Here is a 23,043-nt window from a genome sequence, read left to right as displayed (position 1 = left end):
CACCGTAATGGGCTGGACTGGGGGAAGCCACGAGGCCTCGGTGATCCGTGGCAGATCATGAGGCTCGCAGCCTCAGGGCACCGTGACCGGGCGGCGGGAGGGGACGCGGCCTTAGGGCACGGTGACCGAGTGGGTTGGGGCGGGGGAAGGCACAGCGACGGGGCGAGTATCTCCTCAGCCCCATGGTTAGGAACCGGGTGGGGCAGCCTTACGCCCCCGTCTGCTAGGCGGAGACTCCTCCCTGTGGCGCGCGCAGGAGTCTAGCCTACCCGCCGACCCCCCTTAGCGACCCAGCCGCCCCGCGCGGGTGTAGCGGCCAGGGGGCGGGACTTCCGGGCCGGGTCGACCTCTTCGGAAATGACGTTAGAGTGTCAACATGCAAGATGGCGGCGCATCACCGACAGAACGCGGCCGGGCGCCGGAAAGTGCAGGTGCGAGGTCGGCCGGGTTTCCCGCCGGAGCGGCGTTGTGGGGTGACTGAGGGGCCTGCGGAAGAGGAAGCGCGGCCCCAGAGCGCGCGAGCACCCGGAGGGGCGGGGAGCCGTTGGGGAAGGCGCAGGGCTGCGGGCGCCGGAGGCGGTTTGATGATTGGGGCGGCAGGGAGCCGTTGGAGAAGGCGCAGGGCTGTGGGCGTTGGAAGCCGCTTAGAGGGTTGAGTCGTTGGAGAAGGAACAGGGCTGCGGACCCCAGAGCCGCTTTGGGGGGGTTGGGGCGGCGTGTGTGGGAGGAGCAAAGGGGGGTGGGGCGAGGAGAGGAAGCGGTGGGTCTGCTCCCCTCTTGCCCTGGGTGTCTCCTGGGGAAGCTGGTGGTGTACCTGGGGAGGGATGGGGCCAGCAAGGCTGCCTCTCCTGCTGCTGAGAAGAGGGAGAGAGAAGCTGGTAGAGACCCTCCCCAGCCTCGCCCATGGCCGCTCGGTCCCCGTCGGTCCTAGACATAAAATAATTAAGAAATAAAATGGAGCTAAAATATATTGCAGGCACTTGTTAGCCGACGGTCTGCCCTTTGCTCTCACCGTCTACCACTGGGATCTGGGGATCTGACGCGGAGGGTGGGGTGTTTCTTTAGGGGAAACTTGTGTCTGGCTTAACTGTGTCAGATGCTCCATATTGAAGAGGCAGAAGTGCTTGTTCAGCTTTAATTGCTGTCTTTTCATACTGTTTTTAAGGTGATAATATGCCTCAGCCATCTCATTGGGTCTACGCTTTGTTTCAACCTGGTGTGTTTGGGGCATACAGAGTATCTTTCAGAGAAAGAGGAGGAGGAGGAATTTGTGTGTGTGTGTGTGAGAGAGAGATCAAGTAATGTTTTGATGATCTTCCTGAGGATTGGATCCTCTTACTGAAATACATGCAAAAGCAAATACTCTTAAACAGGGAAAGTAGAACACTATGGATAATTATGCTTCTTCTTTTTGTTTGCTCTTGTAGAAACATTCTTAATTTCATTTTAATTAGAAGTGTCCATACAGAGGAGACTGGATGGTTTAGGGGATTGTTGATCTAGAGAGCTGCCTGTAGTAGGTGGTCAGTTCAAATCTGGCCTAGGTCTATCCACAATGACCAAAAGTTACCACTGGATGGTATTGGAAGTGTCAGTTCAGTTCCTGCTGGACAGGTGTTCATCTTACAGAAACCACCATGACAATTTACACCTTGGTGTAGACTGTAGACAGTCTATGGAAATAGAACTACTCTCATCCTCCTATGAAGTGGGTTATTTTTCCAGACCAGGGCATAATTAGCATAGACAACACCAAGGGCTCAAAAATCATGAGTGAGGTCCAAAAAATCATGATCAGAGATAAAAAGAATACTACATATATATATATACACACACACACACACTAATAAATTTGTTAAACTTTTTTTTTAAACAACCAAGAGGGATAGAAACTTCACTTTAAATTTTCTAAAAGTGTGATTTTTTTTTTCCATGCAACTCCATGATTCTGGAACTGCAGGTTTCAGAAAAACAACAAATATTGTGAGACTCGCAATAAAATCATGAGCTGATAACAGTTTGTAAGCACACAGCTGAGGAAGTAAGAGTCCTGTGGCACCTTATAGACTAACAGATAGCAGAGATGAGGAAGTGTTACTAGGGAAGTTTGCAATGCTATTACCTTAGTTGTACCTATTCTGTAGATAAACAGAGAACCTTCCAGGGCTGTCAATTGTTGTGCCTTACATGAGCATAAGTTCAAAGCTAAGGGCTCGTCTATAGTAGGAGGGTTTTGAAGGTATAATTGTACCAAAGTAACTGAATCGGTAAAACCCTCCTAATTTGGATGTAGTTACATCAGTGTAGTTTATATCTGTTTCTTGAACTTGCAAAGTGATAGTGGTATACACACAGTTATATCAATATAACTATGTACACAATGGGGGTTAATCTACACTTCAAAGGCTTGCGTGGGATAGCTATACCGGCAATGCTCAATTGTAGAAACAGTGTTTACCAACACAAATATTGTTTTGCTATTATAGTTAAACCATCTCCCTGAATGACAAAAATGATTCTCTTGCCTGTACACTTGAGGAATGGAGGTTGTTCATAACTGAACAAAACATTATGGTGGTTCTTTCAGAGGTTTACAACTGAACACTGACTTAATACAACTTTGAAGCTTTACGATGCAGAAGAAATATGCTGCTTTCCCGCTTTTTTAACACAGTACTGTACTGCATTTGCCTTTTTGTCATCTCTGCTGCTGCCTGATTGCATATTTCTTGTTCAAAATGAGATGTGTGATTGACTGGTTAGTTCGTAACTCTGGTGTTTATAATTCTGAGGTTCTGCTGTATAAGCTGCATCAACACAGGGGTTGAGATCGATAGCTGTGTTGTCTAGGTGAGTGATTTGAGTTTTGCTGGCAAAACTTTTTATTGTACGGCTTGTCTCGGGCTTATACTGAAATAGGTATGTTGGTTTTAAAACCAAACAAACAAACAAAAAGGCCCTCATCCTTAACAAATAGCTATATCAGTGTTACCTTTTAAGTATAGACCATGCATAAAATAAAAATGTCCAAATCAAGGCTCTTTGTACCTCTTAAGCTGCAGCAGAAAGGCTGCTTGAATAGAGATGATGTAATGTGGGAGCTATTTGAAATTAGTGGAATATATTAAAACATTTACATTTAGAAAATATTTTCAGCTGATGATTGCTACCGAAAAAAATAAATAAAATGAAGTTTGCTTTTAATAAGTGAAGATTTAATAAAGATTGGCAAATAGGACATGTAATTCTTGTGATACCTCGTGGCTTGTCTATACTAGAAGAGTTTTTACATCCGGTTAATTGATTGCCAGTTAACTCAAGGTAGCTAATATACTTGTAAAAATTTTAAGAATGTGTATTCTGGTGTCCATGGTTAAATTGGCAGTCAGTAACTCATAGTAAAAATTCTGGTGTAGACATACCCTTAGTGAAGAAACCCTATTAAGAAAAAAATCATTCTGGGATACCCACTAACTGCTACGGATAGAATGTTCTTTCCTGATGAACAGGCAGTCTGTCCGGTTGAGTAATTCCCTTCCTCGTGTTAATAAAATTTACTGTTGACAAAATTCCTAGTTGCTAAATGTCATGAAGTCCTCCAGTGACTGTGAAAGGTAATTTTTAACTCATCCACCCTAGCATTTGAACTCAAGTGTTTGCTTTGCTTTTTCAGGGACAAAGAATGCCTTGGAGATCAAAACTCTGATACATCTTGTCCTCCTCTACCATGGTCTTGTACTTGAATTGTCACTCAAAGTAGAGTTACAGGGAGGGGGCACCACTCATCCATTAGAAAAATATCTGCATTAAGTTGTGTTTTGCAACATGCTCTAAAGGTGGCAAAACTCTCTCTCGACTGAACTTGAGAAGAATCAGTTTCCACAGGCTCCCCTAAAAAGAACTCTCTGTGCGACTGCATAAAAATCTTCGCTGGGCTTTATCAGTCAAAATACTCCTAGTAAATGTAGCTTTAGAGCTAAGGGACTCAGGTGGCCACTGAGATAGCTAGGCCCTGTCCATTTAAGACACTGAAGAATACCATATAAGTTCTTTAGGACAGAGATTATCTTTTTCTGTTATGTTATGTGTTTTCACAGTCCTGGTCTGTGACTGTGGCTCCTGAGCGCTACTGCAATACTAATGATAAAAGATCCTTGTCATTATACTGTTTTTCAGATGTGGAATTGAATAAGCAAACCAGTGCAAAGTGTCAAAGTTAGAATCAGGACTCTCAATTTGTCAGACCACTCTGTTTTATTAGCACAGCGCTCTGCCAATAACACCCAAATAATGTGAGTGGCCATGCAAGACCCAAACAGTCTTATTTATACAGATAAAAGAGTGGGAATTAGACGAAGGGTCAAAGAAAGCAAAACAGTAAAATTCACCTGGGGCACAGCATGCATATCCTACTTCCTTACTAACTCTTATCGATCTAAGGCTAATACTTCACCAATTGCCCTTAAATGGTGCAATTGTTCTATGTTAATGTCTGTATTCCTGACACCTGGTTTGCAGCATTCCAACAATTTTGCTTAAAGGTACAGACAGCATTTCTTTAATCTTTTCTGTTTTCACAATATAATTCATTCTACTTTCACAAAATCATGAAGCATTGGTGTGCTATTAGTCTTTCCTGCTTGGCAGATGGGCCACGTCATGGTATACCTGGAAGTTACATACGGTGACGTTCATGGTCAGCCCTAAATATAGGACACTGCAGAAATCTAGCCAAGAGGAGAGAAAGGCATAAATCACTGTGACTAAGGGTATGGCTACACTTGAAATTTCAAAGCGCTGCCGTGGCAGCTCTTTGGAAGTGTGAGTGTGGTCGGAGTGCCAGCGCTGGGAGAGAGCTCTCCCAGCGCTGCACGTAAACCACATCCTCTACGGGTGTAGCTTGCAGCGCTGGGAGCCGTGCTCCCAGCGCTGCGGCACTGATTACACTGAGGCTTTACAGCGCTGTATCTTGCAGCGCTCAGGGGGGTGTTTTTTCACACCCCTGAGCGCGAAAGTTGCAGCGCTGTAAAGTGCCAGTGTAGCCAAGGCCTTAGTATTGAAAGAACTAACTGTGGTGGTAAACTTTTAAACCGCAAAGTACAGTCTATTACATGAACATTACATATCATGGCATATTCAGTGGCATTCCAACCAGAAAAATACTTTCAACACTTCTTTTTATTTACCAGAATTAGGGTTACAGCAAAGTTAAGTTTGTGTTACTAACAGCCATCCTCTGGTTGTGTTGTAAGAGGTTTAAATGCATTTGTATACTATTCTCTTATCTTACTACACAAACGTTGTCATGTCTTTTTATGTAAGTCACTGGGATTTTTTTTTTCTATTGATCCACTTTGAGTTCTCCAATTTAAGCCTTTTTTTTGTTACACATGGGTGTCTCCAACACCCGTTGGATCTTCTCCGGTAGATTCAGACAAGCCACTCTTCTGTGTTGACACTCTTTGGCATGTGAATGTGTAATTCATGTATTCTGGCTTACAGCCCCCATGTGATGTCCTGCAAATAGGTTTTGGTGCAATCGTCTCGTGGGATCACTAGTTTTTCTCTAGCAAAATCTTCTGCATGTGTCTTGACATGTTGCTTTCTTGTTTCATACATGTTCGTCCTTTCCTTAGTGTTTCCCAAACTGTCCGCTGTGGAGCACTTTCTTGTGATCTGCAGGAGCTGGCATGTCACATGACACTGATTCTTTGCATTGAGAGAAGTTAGAAATGCATGAATTATTTTTTATGTATGCAGTTGATGTAGTTGCCAAATGAATGTTATTAGGTCGTGGTTGTGAATGAAAAAAGACGTGTCTGTCATTTTCTCCATTAAGAAGTGGTTCATGCTGTTTGTGAATTCCTGCCTTACCTAGTTGTCCTAATAATAGGAGCACTGTTCGCCTGATATATTTCTAATGTTAGAGGATCCCTAGTAAACCTATCCAACACACAAACATTTTCTTTCTTTCCCCCCTCACCCTCTCCCAATCACCCCTATCCTCTTAACAAGATCTCTTCAAATGTGATCACTTAATACAAGTAATGGTAGGAGGAATACAGGAAGCATTTGCTTTATCTCCAGGAATATTATTATTGTAATTTAAAATGGATTATGACAGTTTCTTTTTATGAGAGGCAGAAAGTTATTGCTACAGGTCATTCTTTAGAGGATAATAACTTTTGTTCCTTTCTTACTCCATTTGTCTTAAGCTTAAAATATACTAGTCAGGAATAGTTTTCTTTTTAAAGAGGGGAAATCTTGCTACAGAGGTATTGTAAAAGTTGTAAGGATTTCTTAGGTAAGACAGGAATGTCTGTTTGAAATTCCACCTTCTAATGGTATCTGCAGAGCATGTGACCTATCATAAGTTCTCTTGAGCCTTGTCAACAGTAGCAAAATTACCTCTTGCTGACAGTGGGCTTCAGCAACATGCATCTGTGTTGTTGCTGACAAGACTTCGCTGACTGTCTCTGTTTTAAAAAAAATTCAGATAGTTCTTGCTCTGAAAACATTTCATTTACCTGTTAAATTCACATGACACTGCAGTCCCTTTTTTCCACTTTGACACTTGTGCGAGGAAAGTAATCGTGTGATTAAGCCCTGAACTGATAGTCAGGTGATGAAAATTCTGTTCCTTGGTCTTCTGGATTTTCTGTGTGAGCACGAACAAGTGAGTTGTCCTCTTCACCTCTGTTTCACCCTCTGGAAAATGAGGATAAAACCCCCCTGCCCCCAGTTTCCCCAGATATAACTATATTAGCAAACCTCTTCTAGTATAGACCTGTCTTAAGTATCCTACATTTATGTCCTAAGAATGGCCACACTGTGTTAGACCAGTGGTCTCTCTAGCCCAGTATCCTGTCCTCTGGCAATGGCCTGTGCCAGATGCTGCAGAGAGAATGAACAGATCAGAGAAATTATAAAGTGATCCATTCTCTGTCATCCAGTCCCAGGATCTGGCAGTCAGAAGCTTTGCCATCTTGGCTAATAGCCATTGATGTGTCTATTCTCCATGAACATATTTAATTTTTTTTCTTTTTTGAATCCAGTTGTAATTTTGGCCTTCACTGCATCCCCTGGCAATGAGTTTCACAGGTGGACTGTGCTGTTGTGTGAAGAAATACTTCCTTTTGTTTGTTTTAAATCTGCTGCCTATTAATTTAATTGGGTAACCACTGATTCTCGTGTTATTTGAAGGGGTAAATAACACTTCTTTATTCACTTTCTGCACACCATTCATGATTTTATAGATGGCTATCATATCTCCCTTTAATCGTCTCTTTTCCAAGCTGAACAGTCCCAGTCTTTTAAATCTCTCCTCATATGGAAGCTGTTCCATACTCTCATCATTTTTGTTGCACTTATGTACCTTTTCCAATTTTAATACATCTTTTTGAGTTGATGTAACCAGAATTGCCTGCAGTATTCAAGATGTGGGTGTACCACGCGTTTATGTAATGGCATTGTGATATTTTTTGTCTTCTTATCTATCCCGTTCCTAATGGTACCTTTCAGTCCATTCACGTTTTTTGACAGCCGCCGCACATTGAGCAGATGTTTTCGGAGAACTGTTCAAAAAGATAGCATTCAAGAAACTGTGGAAACAGCTAATTTAGATCCTATCATTTTGTATGTATACTTGGGATTAGATTTTCCAATGTGCATTACTTGGCATTTATCAATGGTGAATTTTGTCTTCCATTTTGTTAGCCAGCCACCCAGCATTGTAAGATCCCTTTGTAACTCTTTGCAGTCAGCTTTGAACTTAACCATCTTGAGTAATTTTATATTTTCTGCAAACTTTGCCACCTCACTGCTTACCCCTTTTTCCAGATAATTTTAATAAACGTGTTGAATACCACAAGTCCCAGTACAGATCTTTGGGGGACCTCGCTATTTACCTCTTTCCACTGAGAAAACTGACCATTTATTCCTACCATTTGTTTTCTGTTAAACAGTTAACTGATCCGTGAGAGGACCTTCCCTCTTATATCATGACTGCTTATTTTGCTTAAAAGCCTTTTGTGAGGGACCTTGTCTAAAGTTTGTCTACAGTCTACACATGACTTGCCAGAGTGTGTTCCTTTCTATTTTACTCATTAGGATTTGACTTCCAATTTTTAAAGGATATTTTTTTTCTCTATTCTATTACTGTGTTTTAGCTATGGCGGCATTTGGAGGGAGGGGGTCCTCTTACTGATTTTTGGTTTTTTATTTGGGGTATACATATAGTTTGAGCCTCTATTATGGTGTTTTTTAAAAGTTTCCATGCAGCTTGAAGGCATTTCACTATTATGACTGTTCCTTTTAATTTCCATTTAACTAGCCTCCTCACTTTTGTGTAATTCCTCATTTTGAAGTTAAAGGCTACTGTGATGGTGCGGGGTTGGTATTTTTCTCCCTACAAGGTTGTTAAATTTAATTACATTATTGTTGCTATTACCGAGAGGTTCAGCTGTATTCACCTCTTAAACCAGATCTGTGCTCCACTTAGGACTAAATCAAGAATTGCCTCTTCCCTTGTGGGTTCCAGAACTACTGCTCCAAGAAGTAGTTATTAATGGTGTCTTAAAATTTTTATCTCTGCCTCCCTGAGGTGACAAGTACCCAGTCAATATGGGGAAAGTTGAAATCACCCCTTATTGTTGAATTTTTTGTTTTTGTAGCCTCTCTAATCTCCCTGAGTGTTTCAAAATCACTATCCTTTTGAGGTGGTAGGTAGTATATTTCTACTGCTATACTTTTATTGTTCATACATGGAATTTCTGTCCATAAAGATGCTATGTCTTTATTTTCTTTGTTGTTGTTCTTGATTGCTTTAATTGTTGACTTATTCAGGTATTGTACGATTGCACAATATACTGAAAAAGACATAATGCTATGCTGTGTTAGTCTACAGTGGCTTCTTAATAGTATAATGCCTTGTTTTGCCTGAGTTCCCCTGTATTTTCACTTAGAATTTAGATCAATATGTTTTCAGGTCTCATGGCTGAAAGGAACTTTAAAGATCCTTATTTAAATCTTTTGATATGGTTTCTATTTTATGAAAGCAAGAAACAAGTACAGTCTCTGCCTGATGAGCATTCTAGTGACAAAAGTTAGCTGTCCTTAACAGTTCTCAGTTCCCTAAACAGGTGTGCATTTGAACAATGTGAAAAAGCAACTGCTTAGCCAATAACTAATATTTCAAGGACCTCTAGAGCAGAATAATTTAATTGCCGTGCCTGATCAGTCACAGAATAAAGCAGAAATGACTATCTTATTATCTCCTATCTGTACGAAATGATTTCATTACCATAGTTTCTGTGCCAATAGTATATAAGAATTGTATGCTGGTTGGTGGGGAAACCTGGAATGAGAAGAGATAAGCAACTATAAGATTAAGTTTTGCAAGTTTACTTGTGTCGGTTTGATCAAGAAATATATGAACCTTTTCTTCACTTAATCCCATAAAAGTCTCACTCATGTGCAAAAGTAACCAGTTATCCTCCCACCCCAAACACTCTTCATAAATGGTACTATTGGAAGGGGCTATCATTTTTTTTTTATTTTAATGTTTAATAAAATTATAGGTGCTCTGGGTGCCTGTCACATATATTTAAAAATTACAACATGAATGTAAACAAAGGACTGCCCATAAACATGTCCATGTCAGCCCATACTATCTCACCCTCCCTCCATTAGTGCTGCCTTGTAGATTGTGAGGCTACATTAACAAAAATGTGTTAACCCTTGAGGGCTCAGCCACGTGCTAGTTTATCATTTAGCAGTAAGGCATTCCCTGGGAAATATCCCACCTTCTTCTACCCTCTGACTTCACCACTTCAACCAAGCTTCACAATCATCATTGCTGTGTACAGTATTAAATTGTTTGTTTAAAACTTGTACTGTGTACATTATATAGAATAGTCTTTTGTCTGGTGAAAATTTTTTCCCAGGAACCTAACCCCCACCCATTTACATTCATTCTTATGGGGAAGTTGGATTTGCTTAACATCGTTTTGCTTAAAGTCGCATTTTTCAGGAACATAACTACAGTGTTAAGCGAGGAGTTACTGTATTTAGGTTAATCTTTCTATCTACTCAATGGGACTCAGTGCTCAGTCTAGAAGATACCATCAGAGATGCTTAGTTTTGCAGTTCTTAAACTGTTTATTTGTGTCTCCGGAGGTAACATGCTTGTTAACAGCAAAAATATTTTTAAATAAATAAATAATATATAGAGGTGAGAAACAACAGACCTCAACTCTGTTGTCTTTCTGCAAATTTGTGTACACAGAGTCAGTCCCTTTGTACCTCTCTCTAAAAGTGGAAAGTTTCAAAAAGCTCAATGAATAGAAGATTTTGGGGGGCGGAATAGATCTGGACAAGGAGAAAGTCTGGAGATAAATGTGAGAGGCGAGGGACATATGCTTTTTTGTTAAAATATTATATGCTTGCTGTTGAAGAAAAAAATCCAGAATACATAACGTTGTTGTTTTAGTTAGATAAAACAATTTAAATATCTGTCTGGTTATGTTCTCCTCCTAAGACGGCATGGCAAGAAAATCCTCCAAATATTAATGATTAACCTGTTGAATTGGAGATAGTTCACCTCCCAATGACTTCATAAATATCTGCTTCAGTTACCTTTGGTAAATGAAATAACCAATCATTCATTTTCTGATATAGCTGTAAAACTAAACTGAAAAGTTTTCAAAATAAATCACCGTTTAAAAACGTATAGTGTGTACCTTCTAAAAATGAAACCTACATCTATTGCTGAGTTGTGAAGAATGTGTATTAAGGTTATAACAACCACCAAGAATGCACTTTTATGTAGAAAACCATGATTAAATCGAGTCTTCCTGACTAGTGATTTAAATCAAATCTCCCCTGCAGGCAAAACAACAGAAGTTATAGATTTTACCATCACAATCATTGAGAAGTGTTTTCTTGCCAGATAGAATGCTATCAAGCAAAGTTTTCTTTAACCATCTTAAGATCTGTTTCTTTATCTGGTGATGATGGTTACTATTAGGACAGGATCACCTTCTTAACAGCCCAATATTAAGAACATAAGAACGGCCGTACCGGGTCAGACCAAAGGTCCATCTAGCCCAGTATCTGCTTACCAACAGTGGCCAATGCCAGGTGCCCCAGAGGGAGTGAAGCTAACAGCCAATGATCAAGTGATCTCTCTCCTGCCATCCATCTCCATCCTCTGATGAACAGAGGCTAGGGACACCATTCTTTACCCTTCCTGGCTAATAGCCATGTATGGACTTAGCTACCATGAATTTATCCAGTTCCCTTTTAAACATTGTTGTAGTCCCAGCCTTCACAACCTCCTCAGGTAAGGAGTTCCACAAGTTGAATGTGCACTGTGTGAAGAAGAACTTCCTTTTATTTGTTTTAAACCTGCTACCTATTAATTTCATTTGGTGACCCCCTAGTTCTTGTATTATGGGAATAAGTAAATAGCTTTTCCTTATCCACTTTCTCCACATCACTCATGATTTTATATACCTCTATCATATCCCCCCTTAGTCTCCTCTTTTCCAAGCTGAAGAGGCCTAGCCTCTTCAATCTTTCCTCATATGGGACCCTCTCCAAACCCCTAATCATTTTGGTTGCCCTTTTCTGAACCTTTTCTAGTGCCAGAATATCTTTTTTGAGGTGAGGAGACCACATCTGTACACAGTATTCGAGATGTGGGCGTGCCATGGATTTATATAACGGCAATAATATATTTTCAGTCTTATTCTCTATCCCCTTTTTAATGATTCCTAACATATTGTTTGCTTTTTTGACCGCCTCTGCACACTGCGTGGACATCTTCAGAGAACTATCCATGATGACGCCAAGATCTTTTTCCTGACTTCTTGTAGCTAAATTAGTCCCCATCATATTTTATGTATAGTTGGGGTTATTTTTTCCAATGTGCATTACTTTACATTTATCCACATTAAATTTCATTTGCCATTTTGTTGCCCAATCACTTAGTTTTGTGAGATCTTTTTGAAGTTCTTCACAGTCTGCTTTGGTCTTAACTATCTTGAGTAGTTTAGTATCATCTGCAGACTTTGCCACCTCACTGTTTACCCCTTTCTCCAGATCATTTATGAATAAATTGAATAGGATTGGTCCTAGCACTGACCCTTGGGGAACACCACTAGTTACCTCTCTCCATTCTGAGAATTTACCATTAATTCCTACCCTTTGTTCCCTGTCTTTTAGCCAGTTCTCAATCCATGAAAGGACCTTTCCTTTTATCCTATTACAGCTTAATTTACCTAAGAGCCTTTGGTGAGGGACCTTGTCAAAGGCTTTCTGGAAATCTAAGTACACTATGTCCACTGGATCCTCCTTGTCCACATGTTTTTGTTGACCCCTTCAAAGAACTCTAATAGATTAGTAAGACACGATTTCCCTTTACAGAAACCATGTTGACTATTGCTCAACAGTTTATGTTTTTCTATGTGTCTGACAATTTTATTCTTAACTATTGTTTCGACTAATTTACCCAGTACCGATGTTAGACTTACCGGTCTGTAATTGCCGGGACCACCTCTAGAGCCCTTTTTAAATATTGGTGTTACATTAGCTAACTTCCAGTCATTGGGTACCGAAGCCGATTTAAAGGACAGGTTACAAACCTTAGTTAATAGTTCCGCCACTTCAAATTTGAGTTCTTTCAGAACTCTTGGGTGAATGCCATCTGGTCCTAGTGACTTGTTAATGTTGAGTTTATCAATTAACTCCAAAACCTCCTCTAGTGACACTTCAATCTGTGACAGTTCCTCAGATTTGTCACCTACAAAAGCCAGTTCAGGTTTGGGAATCTCCCTAACATCCTCAGCCGTGAAGACTGAAGCAAAGAATCCATTTAGTTTCTCTGCAATGACTTTATCGTCTTTAAGTGCACCTTTTGTATTTTGATCGTCTAGGGGCCCCACTGTTTGTTTAGCAGGCTTCCTACTTCTGATGTACTTAAAAAACATTTTGTTATTACCTTTGGACTTTTTGGCTAGCCGTTCTTCAAACTCCTCTTTAGCTTTTCTTATTACACTCTTGCACTTAAGCTGGCAGTGTTTGTACTCGTTTCTATTTGCCTCACTAGGATTTGACTTCCACTTTTTAAAGGAAGTCTTTTTATCTCTCACTGCTTCTTTTACATGGTTGTTAAGCCACAGTGGCTCTTTTTTAGTTCTTTCACTGTGTTTCTTAATTTGGGGTATACGTTGAAGTTGGGCCTCTATTATGGTGTCTTTAAAAAGGGCCCATGCAACTTGCAAGGATTTCACTTTAGTCACTATACCTTTTAACTTTTGTTTAGCTAACTAACAAATTACTTTGTTTTAATGTAATATAGATGGAATGTGAGAATGACATGTTCTGCTTTTTAGTTCATGGCTGCTGCTTTCCTAATCTGGCTGCAGATAAAGACCTCAGACCTTACAGTATGGCTACAGGAAAAGTTCTTATCCTTACAGCAGGGTGGTAGAAAGTGCAGGTCAGAAGATGGGCCCAGCTCTCCAGAGGAGGTGGTGGATTGTTGTGACAGACTAGGGAGGTAGGGTATATTGTGGGGACCTTAGTAGGTGGACCTGAGAGATTGTAGATGGGATCCAAATAGATAGGAGAATCTAGCAGTCTTGAGAGCCAGGCCACAAAGGATGGAACAAATGGGAGAGGGGCTTGGGGCTATACAGGGAAGGACGGTGGCTGATGAACAAGAAAACTGTGAGGGGAGGAATGTTTGTTTTTTTGTATTTTTAATAGGTATCTGTTCAAGACCTTAGCACAGTGGTGTCTCTGATCTAGTTTGGGAACTCCTGGCTTTGTTGTATTAGATAAGCACCATATATACTTGTTCATAAGCCCAATTTTTTTAGTAAAAAAGGGAAGCATCAGAGAAGGGGGTCGGCTTATGAACAGGTGTAGAGAGGGAGAGGTGGGACACAGCCCCTCCCCCCAACAGAGGGGGCAAGGTAAGGCAGCAGAGCCAGAAGGGAAGAGGCGGAGCCAGAGTCTCTGCTTCTGGCCACGCTGCTCTCCCCCGAGCTTCCCAGCCTCCGAAGCAGCTGCAGCTCTGGGGCTGGCAGGCTGCAGCTGTGCTGCTTGGCCCCACTCCCAGAGCAGCTCCAGCCAGGTCAGAGACATCCTCCCCTGTCCCACCCCAACTAAGATGAGAAGGAATGGGATGGGGAGAGTGGGGAGGTCCCAGGTTAGGGGTGCGGTCATGTGAGGGGTGGTCAAAGGGTTACACACCCCCCCAAAAGCTTCCCCTCCTCCCGTGCCCCCCCCAAAAAAAATCTCCACCAGTTGCAGTCCTGGCCCATCAGGGTAAGCAGCTGGTGGGCCAGGACACTTTGTTTACTTGGGTTTACCTCCGTGCCTGCAGACGCTCGAGATAAACAAACCGTCTCAGCACACCAGCGGCTTAGCCTGATGGCCCAGGAGCCAAAACTTGCCAACCCCTGAATTATAGGGTCGGCTTATGAATGGGTCATAAAAATTTTCCATTTTTACTTATCCATCTTGGGGGGGGGTGGCGGGGGTTGGCTTATAAACTAACTGGCTTATGATTGAGTATATATGGTAATAACGCAGGGACCGAATGTTTACTGCTTGTAAAAAGTTTACGGATGTTGGAAAGACTTGTGTACGTACATGTTTCTTGCTGTGGCAGGATGTATTATAACAGACCTTAAAATCATGTTGTTTTGATTACAGCTTGTAGAGATTGTGGAAGATGAAACACATAAGTTTCCCCCATTGCTATTTATGAGTGATGTCATGATAGTGAATAAGACAGACATACAGCTGATCATCAGCAAAATAGTTTAATGAACAATATTCACAGTCCTGTCAAATGCAAGAGTAAATAAGCTGAAAAAATAACCATTTTTCATGTATAGTAATCTTATGAGTTCTGCGTAACAGCAGACTTTTTCAGAAGGAAATAATTTTCAAGGTTGTCCCCCTTTTAAAGCATAGGACTAAGAGTAAGGAGAGATGTGTTCTTCCAGTCTTAGATATTATAGCCCCCATTGCCTGAGCACCTCATAATCTTTAATGTGTTTGTCCTCACAAAAATGGTGTGAGGTAAAGAGATACTTTTATCCCTACTTTACCACTGGGGAGCCAAGGCACAGACTAAGTGATTTGCCCGGGGACATATGCTGTGTCTGTCGCAAAACAAGGAATTAAACCCATGTCTCCCAATGCCTAGGCTAGCACTTTAACCACTGAACTGTCCTTCCTTTTGGTTTTGTTCCAGACTCTGACAAAGTCATCTTTGTGACTTAGAAAAAATCTCTTAACCTCTCTGTGCCTCAGTTATTCTGTCTGTAAATTGAAAATAATGGTTGTCAGTATCACAGAGGATGTTGAGACTTGGGTATTTATTGTTTGTAAAGTTCTTTGAGATTTTTCAATGGAAGGTGCTATTAAAAATGAAATGGCTATGGAGTCACTTCTTTCATGTAGACTAAATATCTGAATACCATAATCAGATTAGTATAAATATATTTTAGGTCTCCTATGTGATTAGAGATGAGGTAGAGAAGTATAATCGAAATGGCGTAAATGCACTCCAGCTGGATCCAGCATTAAACAGACTCTTCACGGCGGGTCGAGACTCTATAATAAGGATATGGAGTGTCAATCAGCACAAGGTAAGCAAAGAGACTTAGTCTTTTATTAATTTAAAAAGTCACTTTTAACATTAGCAGACTCTGTCAGATTGACTAATTTAAACCAGATTACTACAATGTTGATATCTTGCTAAGGGTTTATAGCTATCGTTATACTATTTATACTATTAAAAACTGCATGGCATTTTACAGACAAATAAGATGTGAGTCATAACCCAAATTGCTTACTTTCTATGTTAAGAGAATACAACAAAAGTAGGTAATAAAGGTATATAGTTTGGGGGAAATTACATCAAGTAAGATTATGGAGTTGCTTTGCTTATTAATGTACTTCTTTTGAAGGATCTAGACTTTTTTCATAGGTTACAGCTATTTAGGTTGATCATATATTTTGTGTGTATCCTAAGGAGACTCCTTTTTCCACTTTTCTCTCTCCCCTTTATATTATCAGAATCTGTCTCCATTCTTCTCCTCTGTCATGTTGTTTTACTAACCTGTTGTCTGCCTTAATTAGGGTCAGATCTTGCAAGGTGGTGAGGGTCCTTAGCTCAGCATTTTTCCTAGATTTTAAGTTGTGAGCTTCTTTGCTTAGGAATCTTGTCTTAAGTTTACTTAGTGTCTTGCACAGCTGTCATGCTGTACAAAAATAAGAATTATAAAATGGTATGAGATTAAACTTTAATATAACATCTATTCCACATATAAAGTGTTTTAAAATATGAGTTCTACTAAAGACCAAACTGTGACCCACTTACTCATATTGCTGGGTAGTTATCACAAGTAGCTCCATTGACTTCAGTGGGGCTATTTGAAGTAACTGCTAATCAGAATGAGAGGTAGAAGGGGATATCACAACTGAGTCCAAAAACCAGTTTAGTCTTTTCCAATGTTGAAGGGACCTCATACAATTTATTTTTTAATTCCAGCAAGACCCTTATATAGCATCTATGGAACATCACACTGATTGGGTAAACGATATTGTACTTTGTTGCAATGGTAAAACATGTAAGTATCTCTTTACTTTGTACAGTATTTAATAGCATAAAATGGGAAAATATGGCATTCAAAAATTTATTAAATACATGACTGTTACCTACTGCTTCACTTCCTACAACTTGGGTAACTTTTTGCATGCTTTCTTAGTATATAAAATAAGTTTTGGTAAAGTGTATTGTATGAACAACAAAGATATACAATTCTTCTAATTTTTAAAGAGAAACTAAAAGATATTAAGAGCTTCACATGGTCTGATGAAATAATCTGTTAAAATGTACTAATCTTTTCCATTTAGTGATATCTGCGTCTTCAGATACTACTGTTAAAGTGTGGAATGCACATAAGGGATTTTGCATGTCAACACTAAGGACACATAAGGTAAAAGGCATGAATTATAATTGCATAAATGATCGTTACTGTTCTAAAAAAAATAGTGTACGTATTTAGATTCAGACTTCATACTGAAGGTTATTTGCTAGTTCTGTATTGTCATGTTGCTGTACCCATTTTATTGTAGGATTATGTGAAAGCCTTAGCATATGCAAAAGATAAAGAACTGGTAGCATCTGCCGGGCTGGACAGACAGATATTCCTCTGGGATGTAAATACTCTAACAGCACTGACTGCCTCAAACAACACTGTCACAAGTAGGTACATGGGAAAAACTAAAATATAACGCCTCTCTTAACAGTTTCCACTAGTTCAGTTTAGGACAGTAAACTCGAGTTTTTGTGTGTGTATTGTTACATGTTTGAATTTTAATAATTTGAAATGATCAAATAACAGGTTCAAGTGGAATTATTTAATCAAAGATTATTAATTGGAGATTAGTACAGCACTATACAGAAAGAATAGATACATTACCACAGTGGTTCTCAACCAGGGATATATGTACCCCTGGGGTACTCCGAGGTCTTCCAGAGGGTACATCAACTCATCTAGATATTTGCCTAATTTTATAATAGGCTACATAAAAAGCACTAGCGAAGTCAGTACAAATTAAAATTTCATATATACAATTACTTGCTCATACTGTTGTATATACTATATACTAAAATGTAAGTTCAATATTTTTATTTGTTTATTTTATGATGATATGGTAAAAATGAGAAAGTAAGCAAGTTTTCAGTAACAGTGTGCTGTGACTCTTTTTTGTATTTTTAAATCTGATTTTGTAAGCAAGTAGTTTTTAAGTGAGGTGAAACTTGAGTGTATGCAAGACAAATCAGACTCCTGAAAGTGGTTTAGTAATTGGGAAAAATTGAGAACCACTGCATTACCACACTTGGTGTAAGGCAAAGAGATGACCTTTGTCTTTCTCTTCTCTGCGTCTGGTAAAATGCCAACGATTTTGCATCCTCTACCTAATTCCCAGTATCTCTGTCTTTTTATAGGATATGAGACAAAGAAACCCCTTTTGTGGATAGAAAAATATTTTCCCATGATCGATTTCTCTGTATATTATGTTTTAATGGTTTTGTTTCTTGTTACTTATGGAATTTCCTTTATGGTATCTTTAGGTTACATGATTGATAAGCAAAAAGGGAATTCTAATCTGGTCATTATCCCTAACAGCTAGGACAACTGACATTTCCCAAAACATCTTTTAATGGATTCCCATTTCATCATTGCAGAAAGCTTTTACAAAAACAATTGTTCCTTATCAATCCTGCTTATATTTCTGTAGACCCTTTTGGTAGTTTGAGAAGGACTCTCTCTGGACATCAGTTTTCTCACAGATGAGGAGGTGCCAGCAAGGATGGGTTATAGTGTAATAATAATGAGAAATTCCTGAATATAAGTTATTCACAGGTTATGGACCAACACCCTGGCCTTACTATTCAAATACACTCTTTGCTAATATCTTAAAGATTTTGGGAGAGTAGTTAATACACTGCTACCTCAATATAACGCCACCCGATATAACATGAATTTGGATATAATGCGGTAAAGCAGTGCTCTGGGGGAGGGTGGGGCTGTGCACTCTGGTGGATCAAAGCAAGTTCAATATAACATGGTAAGATTTTTTGGCTCCCAAGAACAGCGTTATATTGAAGTAGAGGTGTATATCAAATTCATTTACGTACTAAAAACATTGTTATTTGCTAACAGGTACTAATAGTATATATAAATTATTCAAGTAATTCTCATCATTTTAAAAAAAAAGATAATCAATCTCAGTTTATTGCAATACATACTCTTAACTGAAAAACTAGAGCAGCTGATAGCTACAGAATCTAGAATACAGGGGAAATCTCTTTGAACATAATGTAATGAGCCTGTATTTCATCTGTACTGAATAGAGCTTTAGCCTCAAAAGCTCTTCGCTTCTCAATTAATACATTGTAGTATTTTTCCCACAGGATATTAGTTTAGTGCTTTTTCTGCTTATTGTACTTCTCATCTTCTGTATTTAGGCCAAAGCAAAAATGAATACAATTAATCTTTTAAAGACGAACTTAATAAATATACCTAATGTCTACTAATGGAAGGACTAAAGCTATATAGTCTACAGCTATAGGCAGATACAGATACAAAAGGAGAGGGTGAGATAAGGTGGGAGTGAACACTAAGGTCTAGGAGCAATGCCCTGGTGAATCCCAGTTAACCCCAGCTACTGGGAAAGCACTGTCAGCAGATCCTTTTATTTATCAGAGAAGTAGCTGTGTGAATCTTAATCACAAAAACAACGAGGAGTCCGGTGACACCTTAAATACTAACAGATTTATTTGGGCATAAGCTTTCCTGGGTAAAAAACCCAGTTCTTCAGATGATGGAGTGAAAATTACAGATGCAGGCATAAATATACTGACACATGAAGAGAAGGGAGGTTACCTTACAAGTGGAGAACCAATGTTGACAGGGCCAATTCAATCAGGGTGGATGTGGTCCATTCCCAATAATTGATGAGGAGGTGTCAATACCAAGAGAGGGAAAATTGCTTTTGTAGTGAGCCAGCCACTCCGAGTCCCTATTCAAGCTCAAATTAATGGTGTTAAATTTGCAAATGAATCGTAGCTCTGCAGTTTCCCTTTGATGTCTGCTTTTGAAGGTTTTTTGTTGAAAAATGGCTACTTTTAAATCTATTGTAGAATGTCCAGAGGATTTAACTGTTCTCCTACTGGCTTTTGTATGTTACCATTCCTGATGTCTGATTTGTGTCCATTTATTCTTTTACATAGAGACTGTCCGGTTTGGCCAGTGTACATGGCAGAGGGGCATTGCTGGCACATGACTGTATCTGTCATATTAGTAGATAGATGCCAGCCAATGCCCCCCTGGACAGGATTGGTCTTGCTTTGAGGAGTGAGTGGGGTTGGACTAGATGATCTCCTGATATTCTGTTATTCATGTGTCAGTATATTTATGCCTGCATCTGTAATTTTTACTCCATGCATCTGAAGAAGTGGGTTTTTTACCCACAAAAGCTCATGCCCAAATAAATCTGTTAGTCTTTAAGGTGCCCCAGGACTGCTCGTTTTTGTAGATCCTTTTTTTTGTGAGTCGGTGTTTAATATCCGCCTCTGTTTAGTGGATGTCTTACATGACGCACTTCAAAACATTACCCCTGCAATAAAAAATAAAGCGGTTAAGAGAGAAACTTTCTCTTTTTCCTCCCTCTAGAGCATTCTAGCTGCTGAGAAGATGGGTGGGTCTTTCCTGCATTGTTGCCCTAGGGTTCTGAATAACAGCAATGAAAATGACCTATTTTGTTAAGTTTAGTCCTGCACTGCTTGATAAAGTAGACTCAGGCCTTGGCTACACTCACACTTTACAGCGCTGCAACTGGGGTGTGAAAAAACACCCCCCTGGGCGCTGCAAGATACAGCACTGTAAAGCGTCAGTGTAATCAGGGCAGCAGCTCTGGGAGCGCGGCTCCCAGCGCTGCACGCTACACCCGTAAGGGATGTGGTTTACATGCAGCGCTGGGAGAGCTCTCTCCCAGCGCTGCTGCTCTGACTACACTCACACTTCAAAGCGCTGCCGCGGCAGCACTCCCGCAGCGCTGCCGGGGCAGCGCTTTGAAATTCCAGATGTAGCCATACCCTCAGGAAGACTGTAGTTTTGGTTTCCATTTAGTTCACATTGGAACGTTAGGTTACCATGAGGAGTAGAAACACTTTTTTTTGTTGGTTTTTTTTTTTTAAATGAAAGCTAATATTCTGCAGAAATTTATGGCTGAGGCTCTGGCTAGAGAAGAGTAGCTCACTAATCACTGGTGAGTGGATTTTTTTTCAAGCCCTATTTTAAAGATTGTGTGCTTGGAATGAATGTAATGTAACAGAACATATAAACAGCTTGCAGGAACGTTAAGTTTTTTAAAGACAATGTATACACTTCTTGGTGGTGTTGCAGGTGGATATTTTCTCGTCTTCCCCAAATGTCTGGCAATGATCTCTTGCTTTTGTTTTTGATGGTTTACTCCAGTAAGTCCTTCTGAAACCTGGTTATTGTTGAAGTAGTTGGGAGTTTCTATTTCCAGGTAATCTTTGCTGACAACCATGGATAGGTCATTTTCTAGCCTAATGGGTGTGGTTGCAAGAGGAACTTTGAGATTTACTAGCTGTCTCATAGGAAAACATTGTAAGGCTGTTGTAGGTGAAGTGAAGATGGGCTTATTAGAAACTTCTGTAGTGATATTGGGACAAGCTGAAGCAAATGAACATTGCTATAAATAATTCAAAGGCCATTTTTTGACCCGAGATCAAAGAAGGTAGAGAGAATGTCTGTCTGTCTCAAAGGCAGTAGAAACAAATATGTGCCTGTGGAGTTGACTCACTAAAGATTCCCAAAAGAAAAAATGCTTTGTTTTTTTCACTCTTCTTAAGCACTTGATTGTTCAGTAGCTAATGTTCCTAATGGGTTAGAGAAAAACACACTGTATGCCCCAGAGGCCCTTTGATCCATGGGCTAGATGTAGAGCTAAATTCTGCCCTCTCCTCCTGCCTCAGGGTATGGCTACACTTGAAATTTCAAAGCGCTGCCGCGGCAGCGCTTTGAAGTGTGAGTGTAGTCGGAGCGCCAGCAGCGCTGCACGTAAACCACATCCCTTACGGGTGTAGCTTGCAGCGCTGGGAGCCGCGCTCCCAGTGCTGCAGCACTGATTACACTGAAGCTTTACAGCGCTGTGTCTTGCAGCGCTCAGGGAGGTGTTTTTTCATACCCCTGAGCGCGAAAGTTGCAGCGCTGTAAAGTGCCAGTGTAGCCATGGCCTCATTCTACCGACTTCACTAAGTTTTACAAATGTAAATGTGGGCAGAATTTGACCCTTAATTTCTTACCAGACTGAAAGGAGACATATAAGGAGCCTGACAGTAGACAAACTCTTGTTAAAAGGGTGTATCCATCAGTCTTTCTAGATGTAGGCACTCTAATTCAGATGGAAAAGTGCTTATTTTTGAAGGCCACCTTCAAGAGAGAAGGTGTGAAATTTCTGTTTCTGACAAGATTTGTACTTTTGGATGCTTTACAGTGGAGAGACACACTATCTGTTCTCCTTTGCTCATTTGTGTATGTTAATCAAATGCTGCATATTATGAAACTGGAAGAATAAATTTTTTTTGACTGGTAATATCCTACCACAATATGATCATGGCTGCTGAGCAAACAGAACAGTAATTTCCTAATATCCTATAATATAAATATATATATGTATGCAAAGTTCAGTGAAATCAGGCATGTTGTTTTGCTATACATATGTTGTATATCTACTCAATGTTTCTCAAATGCAGCCACCAGGGGCTTTTCTTGCTGCCATGGCCTCATGAGCAATGACTGGGGGGAGGAAGAAGTGAAAACAGTGGCCCTCTCCGCAAGAGCCACTAGCAGGGGTTGGCTCCTTCCCTCCTCTGAAGCCACAAAGGTCAGAGAAGCAGACAGCCAGTGAATTCCCCACCTTCCTGGGTGCAATGAGGCTCTGGCCTCAGGCTTCAGCCCTGGAGGGTCGGGCAGCAGGCTCCAGTCGTGGCTCCAGCTGTGGATGCCAGCCCTTGGCTCACCACCCCCCACCCCCTGTATCATCCCTGGCCCCTGCTTCCTTCCTAGCCCCCCATCCACCTCCTTGGCTCCCTCTGTCTCTCTGCCTACCTCCTCATCCAGGGCTTAATTTGTCGTCTTACTCGACAGAGCTGAGTAAGTCTGCTGTGACAATTGATATTTGTATGTATGTTAATATCACTTTTCACAGCCTCCCAGCTAGCTAGTAAGTCTGCTGTGAAAAGTGATATTAACAAACATACAAATATTGCTTTTCGCAACAGCAGACTTAATAGCTTAGCAAATTTCTTTTTTTTTTAAGCAACCTAAAAAGCAAAAGAAGCAACAAAAAAGAAGATGAGAATGTGTGTCTGTTCTGTTTTGGCCCAGTAAAGAAGAGAAATAACTGTACATTATTTTTATG

The 23,043-nt window shown here is 40.3% G+C and overlaps 1 protein-coding gene across 1 annotated transcript in view; it reads left to right on the top strand.

Annotated features, from left to right (window-relative positions):
- Positions 1 to 364: 364 nt before the first annotated feature.
- The window catches only part of WDR48 (WD repeat domain 48), a 51,536-nt gene continuing 28,857 nt past the window's right edge, over positions 365 to 23,043 (top strand). Inside the window, exons 1-5 of the mRNA XM_050941527.1 lie at positions 365 to 431; positions 15,528 to 15,668; positions 16,574 to 16,652; positions 16,939 to 17,021; positions 17,161 to 17,290. Coding sequence (XP_050797484.1) covers positions 384 to 431; positions 15,528 to 15,668; positions 16,574 to 16,652; positions 16,939 to 17,021; positions 17,161 to 17,290 — 481 coding nt within the window. The 5' untranslated portion in view covers positions 365 to 383. The remainder of the gene's footprint in view (positions 432 to 15,527; positions 15,669 to 16,573; positions 16,653 to 16,938; positions 17,022 to 17,160; positions 17,291 to 23,043) is intronic.

Source organism: Gopherus flavomarginatus, chromosome 2 (assembly GCF_025201925.1).
Source record: "Gopherus flavomarginatus isolate rGopFla2 chromosome 2, rGopFla2.mat.asm, whole genome shotgun sequence".
NCBI classification, from domain to species: domain Eukaryota; kingdom Metazoa; phylum Chordata; order Testudines; family Testudinidae; genus Gopherus; species Gopherus flavomarginatus.
The sequence above is the reverse complement of the archived record's forward strand: the minus strand, read 5'-3'. Positions and strand labels throughout refer to the sequence as shown.